This window comes from Diabrotica virgifera, chromosome 3, assembly GCF_917563875.1.
Source record: "Diabrotica virgifera virgifera chromosome 3, PGI_DIABVI_V3a".
In the NCBI taxonomy this organism is placed as follows: Eukaryota; Metazoa; Arthropoda; class Insecta; order Coleoptera; family Chrysomelidae; genus Diabrotica; species Diabrotica virgifera.
The window spans coordinates 128,933,095-128,946,931 of NC_065445.1; the positions used below are offsets into that span (position 1 = coordinate 128,933,095).

Sequence of the window (13,837 nt, forward strand, 5' to 3'; positions counted from 1 at the left end):
CAAACACAACATTGCATATTTAAGCTAAACACGATTGATTTTGCATATTTTAAAAATAAATTATATAAAAGTTTAAAATTTTCCTCTCTTAGTTGGAATTTTATAACTTCGATATGAACGAGCTCGTTATTTATCTATCTATCGCTCATCTGGACTTTCCCATTACTACCTGAATTTAACAATTATGGGTGTTCCCAGAAAAATATTATTTTATTAGCGTAGCAAGTCGTAGGTACCTACCTGCTTTTAAGGGTCTAATAATTATTTTGTCAGTTTCCGGCCAACATTTGTTTAAAGTAAACGTTATATCGTATTTAGTGTTTTTGAAGTGATTGGTATATATTAAATTTAAATATGTCTATTATTCAAAAAAGTGCTTGGATAAAGTATTTTCCCGAGTTAAAGCTAAGTGGAGACAAAGTATTTTGCAAGGCCTGTTCCAAAATCGTAAGTTACATTCATTTTCACATTTTATTTTTTAAATGAGGAACTGACAAACAAAAGCATCATGTCCCACAAAAGAAATTTTTCTGGAAAGAGTGTTTTTATTCGACAAATTCGCTTTTACTTCTATAAAGACGGACATAGAGAGAAGCATCAAAATACAAAAATCCATCAAATTGTAGACAATTCCGCTTTGGTTCTTCAGCTTAAGTAACGTACTTTGTTCTTTAAGAAACGTACAAATTGTTAAATATCTTATGTTCATAAAAGTTAATTTTAGTTTTTTACCAGATCTAATAAAGTCATTAGAACAAAGGAATTTACAATTAAGTGATTCGGTTAATGTTGTTAACACTTTTTCTGCTCTTTGTCAAAAAATTCCCGGAAATACAGGGATTACAATTAGAAATAAATTAAAAAATGTTTTAGAAAAAAATGAGGGCTTCGATTGTTTGAGGAAAGTTGTACGTAATTTGAAGGCAACTTTTCTGAAGATCTTACGACTTAATATATTGTTTTCTTTTTGAGTATTTTTAATATGCATTTGCATATTTAGACAAATTTAGAAAAAATACCTGCATATTTGTAGTAAAAGTAATGCATATATATGCGCATATTTTGGTAATGTTGTGTTGCATATATTCCGCTCTCTAATGATCTTATATATTTATGAGTCTTTTCCAATTTTCCAATTAATTAAGATAAATATGAGACTCAAGCCCGGACTGGCCCGCCGGCCCACCGGCCCTAAAAAATGTTGGAGCGAAGGAATAGACAAAGCGCTGAGAGATAGAAACTTACAAAAGGACTTGTGGAACAACCGGACGAAGTGGCGATTTGAAGTCGGAAATCGGCGGAGAATATTACAAACCTACATGTAGTAGTATGTAGTAACAAAAAATAAATAAAAAAAATTTAGGGCACGCGTGGGAGTGCCAACAGAAGTGAAATTTTCTTATAGTATATCAATTACGAGCTCAATGCTTTTTCCCCATCCAAAAAGAAATGATATAACTGTATAAATATTATATCTCTTTCAGCACGGCAACCAAAAATGTTCAACAAATATTTCGAAACTTTGTACTCTATGTTCTTATGTCTACGTTATTAGAAAGAAAATAATAAAATAATTCTTTATACAGGATGTCTCGAAATACAATACCCACACAATTGTGTAGGTTGTTTTTTATTTTACGCAAACTGTGGAAAATACTAATACATTAGAACACATACAGTTGAGTCCTCGAGTCTTTACCCGTGCGTCATCATTTAAAGCATACGAAATAAGTCGGAAATCTATTTCACGCAACAACAACTGACAGAAAGTGGCTACTGTTCCGATTACGGGTTTTATTATAAAATTTGACGTTATCAAATATATAGAATGTCAAATGTAAGTTTTGCTTCAAAATTTTTGTGCAGAATTACAGCTACATTTGAAGTAGCTTAATAAATTGTTTTATTATTATTGATTAATAAATAAATCAACAATTTATAAAAAAATTCAATAACATATTTTATTTTTGTTATTTTATTCACTTTGACGGAAATCTAAACACAGTCATTTCTTTACCGTGTGAATAACGTTAGCTTTGTATGTTTTAAATATTAATTGCCAAAATATAATTATTTACCTTAAAATTTCAAAGCCCAATATAAAATTAGTTGTGAAAACAACTGTTTGTGTAATATAAAGAAACTTCAAAACGCAAAAATTCGACAAAAACCGCAAAAAATTAAACTGACTGACAGCCACAAAATTAAACAAAGCAGAAACGTCAAACAAATTGTGCTTAAAATATGAAAACATACCGAATCGTCTTTTTTTGTACCTATCTCTTTTCAATGCACTGACTCTAGATGGTTCATAAAAATAACATGTGTTTTTACTTAATAACAAACGTCAGCACGTCATATCATGAGTTTCATGCGTGGAAGAGAATGATGCTAGATAAAAAGTATGTGTTTACATAAAAAGTATGTAAACATCACATTTAAGGTATCTAACATGGGTTCTGCCTTTACAACCTGACCTGCAAAATCTTGCTGTAGTAAATTGGTCAATATTTGGCCAATTTTCGCACCCACATAACCTTTTATTTTCAGCTGGTTGTGCAGCTCGATCATTTTGTGGCCTGATTTATGTTTCGTCTTGTTTCTTCTTCTTTTTCGACCTATTCTTCCTCTTCTTGATCTGATCTTTTTCTTTTAGGTGATGCTAGTAAACTCTCGCAAAAGATGCTAAAAAATCAAGAATGACTTTTAATGTCAACTTTTTGTTTTTTATCCAGATTCTATAATATTCCTATAAGTTTCTGGTCGCAGATATCCACTCCACCCATATTATTATTCTAAGTTTTTATGGGAGCTGCAGTGACACCAGAAGTATCAAGAACCTCAATGTCATTTGGAGATGTGTTTTTGTTGTGAATTAGGAAATTATCACGATAATCTTCTCCTTCTTGGTCAAAATCCGAGAAATGGCTGTCTCAGAGGCTTTTGCAAGACTATTTGGCTCCTTATTCCACGTCGTATCAGAATCAGAGTCATCATTAAAGCCTTCTAGTTCTAAATCTTCATTAATAGTGTTCAGTACCTCCTCGATATCTTCTGGTTTGTTAAAGTCAAAATCTGCAAACGGAGAGAATGACAATAACGATCCCCCAACCCACACAATTGTGTTGGTAGTGATGTAATTGGATATTTGAAAATTAACGTTAGAAAAACGTGTTAGTAATAAACAGGCATTTGCATTTTATTATTGACATTTCTTAATAACAAAAATTTATTTAAATTTCTTACCGAATTGACGACTCCCCTAGTTGCAAGACAAATTGTGACTGTCGAAACAAAAGAAATTCAACAATCGCGTAAGGTAGCGCAAAGCACAACACTGAACCTACACAAACATCGTCGTTCGTAGTGATAGCTAGATTTTACTATTTAGCAGTTTTACATCAGTTCAAAACAAACCCACACAATTGTGTGGGTACGTTCTGAAAGGGATATACGCGTTACGTACGTCCTATGGTATTTAATACACATAATATAAAATAAATATATAGGTATAAAATATATTTCGGCGAGGTGATGACGGTCGCAAATTCAATACTTTTTCCCCATATAAAAAATGCACAACGTCCCTAAAGAAGTTTTCACTTCAAAAATTTATTTCGTCGAAGCGATGACGGTCCCTAATTCAATACTTTTCCCCCATCCAAAAAGTGCACAACGTCTCTAAAGAAGTTTTCACTTCAAAAATTTATTCCTCCGAAGCGATGACGGTCGCTAATTTAATACTTTTCCTTATCCAAAAAGTATACAACGTCCCTAAAGAAGTCTTCACTTCAAAAATTTATTTCGTCGAAGCGATGACGGTCCCTAATTCAATACTTTTCCCCCATCCAAAAAGTGCACAACGTCCCTAAAGAAGTTTTCACTTCAAAAATTTATTCCTCCGAAGCGATGACGGTCGCTAATTTAATACTTTTCCTTATCCAAAAAGTGCACAACGTCCCTAAAGAAGTTTTCACTTCAAAAATATATTATTCAAAAGGAAGTCTCATACCATATAATCAAATCAAATTTCATATCATCTCTCATATTTTTATGATAAAAAGAACGAGACCCCTAACAGAAATAATATTTCAATGAGTCAGAAATTCAAATAAGCAATATATGAACCCTTTTCAATATATCGAATTTGTGAGATTTAAATAGAGTACATATTTACTTACTTTAACTCAATTTCTGAACCTTGCTGCATAATAGAACCAGTAACGAACCATATACAATTCCTTAAGTCTAGCTGGTTTACTAAATATTCAGGTTCTTCAATGCAGGGATACGGATTTTCCCATTCGTTGGGAGAAATTCTTCCAAGAACGAAGAGGAGTAAAGCCACACCGATCCATGAAACAATCAGTAACTTCCAAACTTCGAAGGCAAAGGGATCAGCAAATGAGAAAAAGCTAGGTGGTGCTTTCGTGGGTTTTGAATATAATATTGCTACACCTTTAAACAAAAAAATGCGTTACATAGGTACACTAATGCGGATGATAAAGAAATGACTCTTAATGTGCTGTTTTATTTGTTAACTTTCTGTAACCTTTAAGGAAAACATTTTTGAATTTTTTCACCAAATGGGAAGCATCTATAGTAGCAACGTTTTTTTCATTTTGACAAAAGCTCTAAAGATAGCGTTGTAAGCCGGAAAGACTCAGCTAGGAATTAAATATTTTACACACTTTTTTAAAACACTTTTCTTTCATTTCATTCATTTTGACCAGTGTATTTAGGAAAAAATAAATGTACTTTAAAATACCGTATCTGGGGGGTTGCAACTTTCTGCATTGCGTTCAGGATAACCTCAGGAAAATAGTATACAAAAGAAAAATGGGTGGAAATGCGTAATTGCATTTTAAGTGCATAACGTGCATCCAAAGGTCATAAACATGTCAAAATCAGTATATTACGCTATTAAGGGCCATATTTTGTTATTCAGGTGGATTTTGGGGTCACCGCTGAACTTAAATACGCAATTAGAAACCCCCCACCCGCCTGAAGCACCACGGGTTTCCTAACCAGGAATATGATATCAGAGCCGACCTTCGGAGTAACTAGTGCAGTCATAGGCGTAATTCGGGGGTGGTAACAGGTGGCAGCTGCCACCTTAAAGTTTTGTACCCTCTTATTTTGCCACCCCAAAGATTGACCCATAAAACTAAATTTTATAAATAAATTTATATATAAATCAAATCAAAGTTTTAGGCTTTTGGCTGTGGTGGTAGAGTTAAGGTGTTATTTTAAATGTTAAAATTAACTGAAGTAAAGAAACACAGACTTACTCACAATCATTTAATAATACTACTTTGACGACCGGTTTCGATCTCTACACTATTCAGATCATCTTCAGGTCGGCGTTACAAGTAATTAAATGATGCCCTTACAAGGGATGCTTTGTAAGTTCATCGATAACATGTTTAAACGTCCAACTTATATAATATAAACTTGAATATTCACTCCTATTTGTCATTTTCCTTACTTTGACCTCTGCCCATAGCTCAAAACATCTAAGAGCAAAGACCATCACAATAGTACAAGTGTTTACAATAAGTGTATATAGAGCTCAGCTGCATTAATTACATTCCCACTCGAACGTTGTCTTTCTCATTACTAATATATCTTTCTCTGTTTCACAACACACATCTGCCTTCAGGATCCATTCCAATTTACTGTGTTTTGACCTACGAAGCATGTCCGCTTACCCAGTCCCTTACCTAGCTATCCTATTAGCATAAGTTGGACGTTTAAACATGTTATCGATGAACTTACAAAGCATCCCTTGTAACGGCATCATATAACTACTTGTAACGCCGACCTGAAGATGATCTGAATAGTGTAGAGATCGAAACCGGTCGTCAAAGTAGTACATATTATTAAATGATTGTGAGTAAGTCTGTGTTTCTTTACTTCATTTAGTATGGACTCACATATGCAACCCATTCAATATTTGTTAAAATTAACATTTTCTAAGTTAATTTTTTATTAAAAAAATTAACTTAGAAAATGTGTTATTAAAAGAATAAACATTTAGTCCATTCTTTCACAGTTTTTGCTCTAAATTTTAAAGAACCGCTTGGATTGACATGAAACTTGGCATACGTATAGCTTACATGTCAAATAAAAAAAGTGATATTGTGCCGATGTGTGCTTTTGCCCTGGGGGTGACTTTCACCCCCTCTTGGGGGTGAAAAAATATATGTCCAAAATAAGTCCGGAAATGGGTAAACTGACTAATTTTAAGTAACTTTTGTTCTATAGAGCTTTTTCGCTAAGTCAACACTTTTCGAGTTATTTGCGAGTGAATATGTTCATTTTTCAACAAAATAACCACATTTTTAGACGGTTTTTCGCAAATAACTTAAAAAGTGAGTATTTTGTCGAAAGAAACGTTCTTAAGAAAAATATAGCCTATAAAAAAGTAAAAATAATGGTGTACTAGTTAGATCTCTGGAATTCGTAGAACCAGAGTTATAGCCAATGAAAAATAGATTCATATTCACCAAATTTCAAATAGAATATTTCAACGTGAAATATCCAAAAAATTAAGCACTTTTTGGGGAAAACCTATTATAACTTTTTAAAGTGTTTAAAAAAGCTTTATTTTTGTTTTTACAAGCAGTTTCTAGCATTAAATTTAAGCAAGTTACGCTTAAAATAAGGTTGGTCCCTTTTGTTTTTGCAAAAAAAAATCGGGAAGACCACCCCCTAATTAGCAACTTAAATAAAATTAATCGTTTCCGCTCCATAAATTATTTTACTTATGTTGTGTTTATATGATCTGTAAGTTTCATCGATTCAAAGTGCTTATTTTTAAAAAAATTTGGTTTCAAAGTAAAATTTTTAAAAATTTAAATTTTGAAAAATATGCTTTTTTTCAAAATAACTTAAAAATTGTTAGAGATACCAAAAATCTCGAAAAACAAAAAAAGTCAGATTTGCTTTTCTGAATATCATGTATTTTTTTGTTTTTCTGTTAGACAAAAATTGATTAAGATTTGGTGTTTCTAAATTTGCATACATTCGTGAACAGTGATTCGTTCAACCCCTTTTAACTACAGCCCTTTCAATAATAAGGACTTTGAACCGATGAAACTTACAGATCATATCAACAATATATACACGAGTCCAGAAACTTGTAAAGTCGTAACGATTTTCTCGATTTTTTGACCAAAACCAAAAGGGATTAACTTTATTTTGAGCGTAACTTGTTTAATTTTGATGCTAGAAATTTTTTTTATAAAACAAAAATGAAGCTTTTTTAAAACACTTTAAATAATTTTTAATGAGTTTTCCCCGAAATGTGCTTCATTTTTGGTTATTTTACGTTAAAGTATTCCATTTGGAATTTGACGAATATGAACCTATTTAGCATTAGCTATAACTCTGCTTATACTAAGTGTAGAGACGTGATAAATACATCATTTTTTAAAATTTTTTACAGGCTATATTTTTGCTAAGAATGTTTTTCGACAAAATACTTACTATTTGAGTTATTTGCCAAAAACCGTCTAAAAGCGTGGTTATTTTGTTGAAAAAATGAACATATTCACTGCCAAATAACTCGAAAAGTATTGACTTAGTGAAAAAACTCTATAAAACAATTGAGATACTACAAAGTTTTAGGACAGGCCAATACTTCGACAAGCTGTTTGATTACTGCTCTAAAATTACTCAAAAATGTAGATTTCGTCCAGCGGAGCTCCCAAGGAGAGCAAAAATCCCAGCTAAAGTCGGCGGAGGATCTAAAGCTGCATTTGAAGCGGTTAAAGAGCACTTAAACTCTACAGTTTTTTCCCACTCCTTGACACTTGGAACAGGAAATTGAAAATAGGCTACAGCAAAGCAAGTTGGATATACTTAACCACCTAAACCAATTGTTGGGAAGACATGAAGTAGTTGAGGAAAGCATCAAGTTTGTTTCAAAATACTACTCTTTGGATGAGGAGTTACTTTTCTGCGAAATGAAAATTTTTCATAACATGAAAGAAATAAGAGACAAAACAGTTGATGAAAAATCGTCAGTTTTTGTGAAAAAGGCTCTAAAGAATGCCTTGCTTACGACGTTAGAAATATTCAGGCTATTTTTCACGATACCACTAAACTCAGCTGGGTGTGAAAGGACCTTTTCATGGCTGATAAGATTAAAAACCTACACCAGAAACGCTAGCGGCCAAGAAAGAATGTCTGAATTGGGGCTTTTAGTCATTGAAAGGAAAATCCCAGTCGATATTGAAAGTATCATTGATGTATTTAATATCTAGAAAAGGAGAATTAATTTAAGTTAAATTTGAATCCATCACATCTAAAACACATATTGTTTCTCTTATCTTACCAAAATACTATTTTAAATAAAAGCCTATTCAAGATTTGAATTATTGTATTGAATTTATAAAATTTAGACCTGTATCCAGTAGAATCCTATGTTGATATACAAGGTTGGGGCAGATATTGTAAAATATCGAAAATCAGGGTGTGTACAGCCAGTGTCTATAGTTATAAAAAAATAGTGTATAAATTGCGTTAAACTCTTCTATTTTGCATCAAAATTTACAAAGTTTTCCCACAAACCACCTGGTAGGTTTTGCCACCCCAATGAAATTCGTGAAATGACGCCTATGGTGCATAGTTAGGTTGACTGAGTAGTTCGTTATCTTCTGTAATTTCGAGGAATCACTAAATTGATGCGAATAGATTATTCGGAAGGTTTTTGGGGTTGCTGAACACAACACGAATATGCCATCACAACCGACCTCCGAAAACCCTCACTCCGGGCAGTAGATACTCTCTGGGTCGGTTCTGGTATCATATTCGTGTTCAGCAACCCAAAAAACCCCATCAAGTAATCTGCTTGTATCAATTTAGTGCCGAAAACGGGGGTGGGTTCTGATGGCGTTTTGGTGTTCTGCAATTTACAAATTTTGTTAGATCAAAAATACAGAGATTAAATACAATGTATTGATCATACTGCAAAAAAGTAAGATCTTTTCTTAGTAAATGTTGCGCGGTAACTCTTTTAGAGGTTTACATTAATTTTTTGTTTGGTCATTTCTTGATTTTATCACACGAGTGGGTAAATAATTAATGACAAACTTAATAAACCAATTAGTGCGGCAGATTCGTGCAAATATTATAAGAATTGTGCATTGAATGATAGAAGCATATAATTTAGACCACATATACTACACATATAAAGGTTCAAAATTAGATTGGAGGCTATTGGTCTAGGCGCCAAATAGAGGTCACCGTGTCATTTTCAATTCTGATGGACAAACTCAACGGTTTCTTATGGATTTTGGGCTGCTGATTACGAATTTCGAGGGGAGATTTCGATCCGAGTGGTCAAAAAATTGTTATAAACAATTTAATTGTTTATAAATTGTTTGTAAGGCTCTGGCTCATAAACTAAAAGAGATAAAAAAAATGTTTCAAATAAAATTTGTCCCCTAATAAAAGACGAGGAAACAACCGTTTACTAAACTTAAATTCGACAATTAGAACTCAAGATATTGTAAAATTAGTGCACAATGCAAATTGCAAATTGCAAAATAAATATTTTTCGAAGCTTTATCGATCGTAACTCGGCTTCTGCGCATGCAAATGAATCTTTTAAGGTGTCCTTTTAAAGCTTAATTAAGAGGCTTCGAAACAAAGTTTGTTAAATTATTTGATCTTCATTTGTTTTAAAATTATACTCGTTTGAAGTTATAATTTTCTTAAAAAAATTGTACATTAATTTGTTTATAAAGGTTTCAAGCAAACTTGAGCTATAAACATTTATACTTTAATTAACAATAATGATAAAACAACTCAAAAGGAACAATTTGAGCTTACGAAAATCTTCGTAAGTTTATTTTTGGCTAAGATGTCGATATTTTAATGGCGCGCTATGAGGCGCAATATTGGCTCACAGTCAAGTAAGTATGTATTCTTCGACGCTTTATCGATCGTACCTCGGCTTCTACGTATGAAAATGAGCCAATATGTGATATCCATATAAAAATGGATCGAGTTATTTTCCAGCATCATCATTGCATATAAAACGAGCATTTATGATGTGACGGCATACACACAATTGACGGGCCTTGATGATGCTGCAAAAAAACTAGATCCACTTTATATGGATATCATATAGATAATTAGACTCTGAAGCCTCAAAAAGTTTAAGTTTTACTGCCTACAAGAACAGACTTGTACCACCATGTAACTGTTAAAATTTAGCTAAGAACTTATGCAGATGTAAAAAAGCTGATATTCCCTGTATATCTCTATGCAGATTTGCAGATGCATGAAAAAAATGTTTGTAAAAATAGTATTAATAAATAATATTAACTTACTTTTTAGTTATACTTCTGAAATATTAGTTTTTAATGTTTTTTTCTCATTTAGTGCAAAAAATAGAAGACAATGTAAATAGAATGAAAGGTGATACGAGATACAGTATGATGATTTAATTATAAGAATTATATGATAAAATTTTATTAGGATCTTCAAAAATGAAAAATGAAGATAACGTATGTATACATAGAAATTATAATTTGCATCGAGAAGTTAGCGCGTGAACCTTTACGAGGTGAGCCGATCTTGCGCGCGCCATTAGAATATCGACATCTTAGCCAAAAATAAACTTACGAACTTTTTTGGTAAGCTCAAATTGTTCCTTTTGAGTTGTTTTATCATTATTGTTAATTAAAGTATAAATGTTTATAGCTCAAGTTTGCTTTAAACCTTTATAAACAAATTAATCCACAATTTTTTTACGAAAATTATAACTTCAAACGGGTATAACTTTAAAACAAATGAAGATCAAATAATTTAACAAACTTTGTTTGGAAGCCTCTTAATTAAGCTTTAAAAGGACACATCATAAGGCTCATTTGCATGCGCAGAAGCGTTACGATCGGTAAAGCTTCGAAAAATACTTATTTTGCAATTTGCAATTTGCATTGTGCACTAATTTTACAATATCTTAAGTTCTAATTGTTAGATTTAAGTTTAGTAAACGGTTTTTCTTCGTTTTTTATTAAGGAACAAATTTTATTTGAAACATTTTTTTTATATCTTTTAGTTTATGAGCCAGAGCCTTATAAACAATTTATAAACAAATTGTTTATAACAATTTTTGCGACCACTCGGATCGAAATCCCCACTCGAAATTCGTAATCAGTAGCCAAAAATCCATAAGAAACCGTTGAGTTTGTCCATCAGAATTGAATATGACACGGTGACCCCTCTGGCGCCTAGACTATATCTCAGATTTTGCCTTTTACAAAAATTCAAAATGGCGACTATACATATGTGACTAACAGCACGATAACTTTTGAACGAAACTTCAGATTTTAACCAAATTTGGTATATAGGTTCTTTTTTTGATGTATAAGATCGAGGTCTTGAACCGGAAGAGCCGGTTTACCAGAAATTGTGTTTTTCCTGGTTTTTGTGTAAAAATATGCTGTTTTTTTTTGTCAATTCTTTCACCCTATATGCATTAATTTTTCAAATAGTTAATACGGCCATTAAAAAGAGCGTAAAAATATTTTTTACGAAATATTTTTAACATTTTAGTTATGTTAATTACCCTTTATTAACTGCAAAACGTATCTTCACATGTAGGTACCTATGTGCGGCAGATTCGTGCAAATATTATAAGAATTATTGTATATTTAATGGTAGAAGCATGTAATTTGGACCACATATACTACACATATAGAGGTTCAAATTTAGATACGAGGCCATCTCAGTTTTTGTTCCTTTTACAAAAATGGCGGGCATTCAAAATGGCGACTATACATATGTGACTAATAGCACGATAACTTTTGAACGAGATGCCAGATTTCAACCAAATTTGGTATATAGGTTCTTATTTTGATGAATAATATCGAGATCTTGAACCGGAAGAATCGGTTTACCAGAATTTGTGTTTTTACAGTTTTTTTTATGTAAAAATATGTTGTTCCTTTTTCAATTCTTTCACCCTGTATATATTAATTTTTCAAAAAGGTGATACCGGCGTTGAAAAGAGCGTAAACACATTTCTTTAAAAATAGTTTGAACTCTTTAGTTATATTAATTACCATTTAATAAATGCATAACGTATCTTCACATGTAGGTACCTATGAGCAGCAGATTCGTGCAAAAAATAATATAAGAATTATTGTGCATTTAATGGTGGAAGCATATGATTTGGACCACACATACTACACATACAAAGATTCAAATTTAGATATGAGGCCATCTCAGATTTAGTCTTTTACAAAAATGGCGGGCATTCAAAATGAATCTGCCGCCCATAGCTAGATGTGAACATAGGTTATGCATTTATTAAATGGTAATTAACACAACTGAAAAGTTCAAAATATCTCTTAAAAATATATTTACACTCATTTCAATGGCGTTATTACCTTTTTGAAACATTTATATATACAGGGTGAAAGAATTGAAAAAATAAACAACATATTATTACATAAAAAACTGTAAAAACACAAATTCTGGTAAACCGATTCTTCTGGTTCAAGACCTCGATATTATTCATAAAAAAAGAGCCTATATACTAAATTTGGTTGAAATCTGACGTTTCGTTCAAAAGTTATCGTGCTATTAGTCACATATATATAGTCGCTATTTTAAATGCCCGCCATTTTTGTAAAAGGCACAAAATCTGAGATGGCCTCGTATCTAAGTTTGAACCTTTATATGTGTAGTATATGTGTTCCAAATTATATGCTTCTACCATTAAATGCATAATAATTATTATAATATTTGCACGGATCTGCCGCATATAGGTACATGTGAAGATACGTTTTGCATTTATTAAATATTAATTAACCTAACTAAAAAGTTAAAAATATTTTCTTAAAAATATTTTTACGCTCTTTTCAATGGTGGTATTACCTTTTTGAAAAATTAATACATACAGGGTGAAAGAATTGAAATAGAACAGCATATGTTTACATAAAAACCAGGAAAAACACAACTTCTGGTAAACCGGTTCTTCCGGTTCAAGACCTCGATCTTATACATCAAAAAAGAACCTATATACTAAGTTTGGTTGAAATCTGAAATCTCGTTCAAAAGTTATCGTGCTATTAGTCACAATGTACAGTCGCCATTTTGAATCCCCGCTATTTTTGTAAAAGGAAAAATCCGGGGCAAATGTGATCTGGGGCCCCCTACCGGTAGGTCTGGGGAATATACCCCCAGTGCAACGGGGGGTCCGGAAAAATGTTTAATATTAAACCCCTTGAAAGCGCATTTTCCCTCCTGTGTGAACACCAACTCTCTTCTTTCTTTTTTTTTCAGCATGTCCTGCAATAACTATAAAATTTGCAGCGCTAATGATTACATCTTCATCTGTATCTGACATTGCGGACGGACTATCAACGAATGCGTTCGTTCGCTACAATGTAAATGGTCTTGCTTTGTATCGAACGAATAACCAAGCGAACACCTACGAATTCGTTCCTTTGTACATGTTCGCTTTAATTTAAATGTACCTTAAGCTGCCTTAAGCTACCGCAGTGTGAGCCAAACACACTCTGTGAAGCTGGTCAGTGTACTGATAGGACTGATCCTAATGTGCTCATTCTATCTTATCTATACTTTTCTCTTCAATATGTGGTTGCTTTTACGTACCAAGATGTGGTCTGGGGTAAATTTATTAAGACAAAATTGCTGGGACCTGGTGCCCCTAATCCGGTTGAATTTTAGTTTTTATTTCGCCAAAATAACTAATTTCCTCAGTCACAATTTATATGTTTACAAAAGGTCTCGGGGCCCCCTCTTCCAATGGTATTTTAGGTTTTATACGCCGAAATAACTAATTTCCCAAGTA

The 13,837-nt window shown here is 32.4% G+C and overlaps 1 protein-coding gene across 1 annotated transcript in view; it reads right to left on the reverse strand.

Moving 5' to 3' along the window:
- LOC114339210 (glutamate receptor ionotropic, kainate 2-like) overlaps positions 1 to 13,837 on the reverse strand; it is a 192,667-nt gene that overhangs the window by 76,886 nt on the left and 101,944 nt on the right. Inside the window, exon 9 of the mRNA XM_050645520.1 lies at positions 4,182 to 4,458. Within this exon, the coding sequence (XP_050501477.1) occupies positions 4,182 to 4,458 (277 nt within the window). The remainder of the gene's footprint in view (positions 1 to 4,181; positions 4,459 to 13,837) is intronic.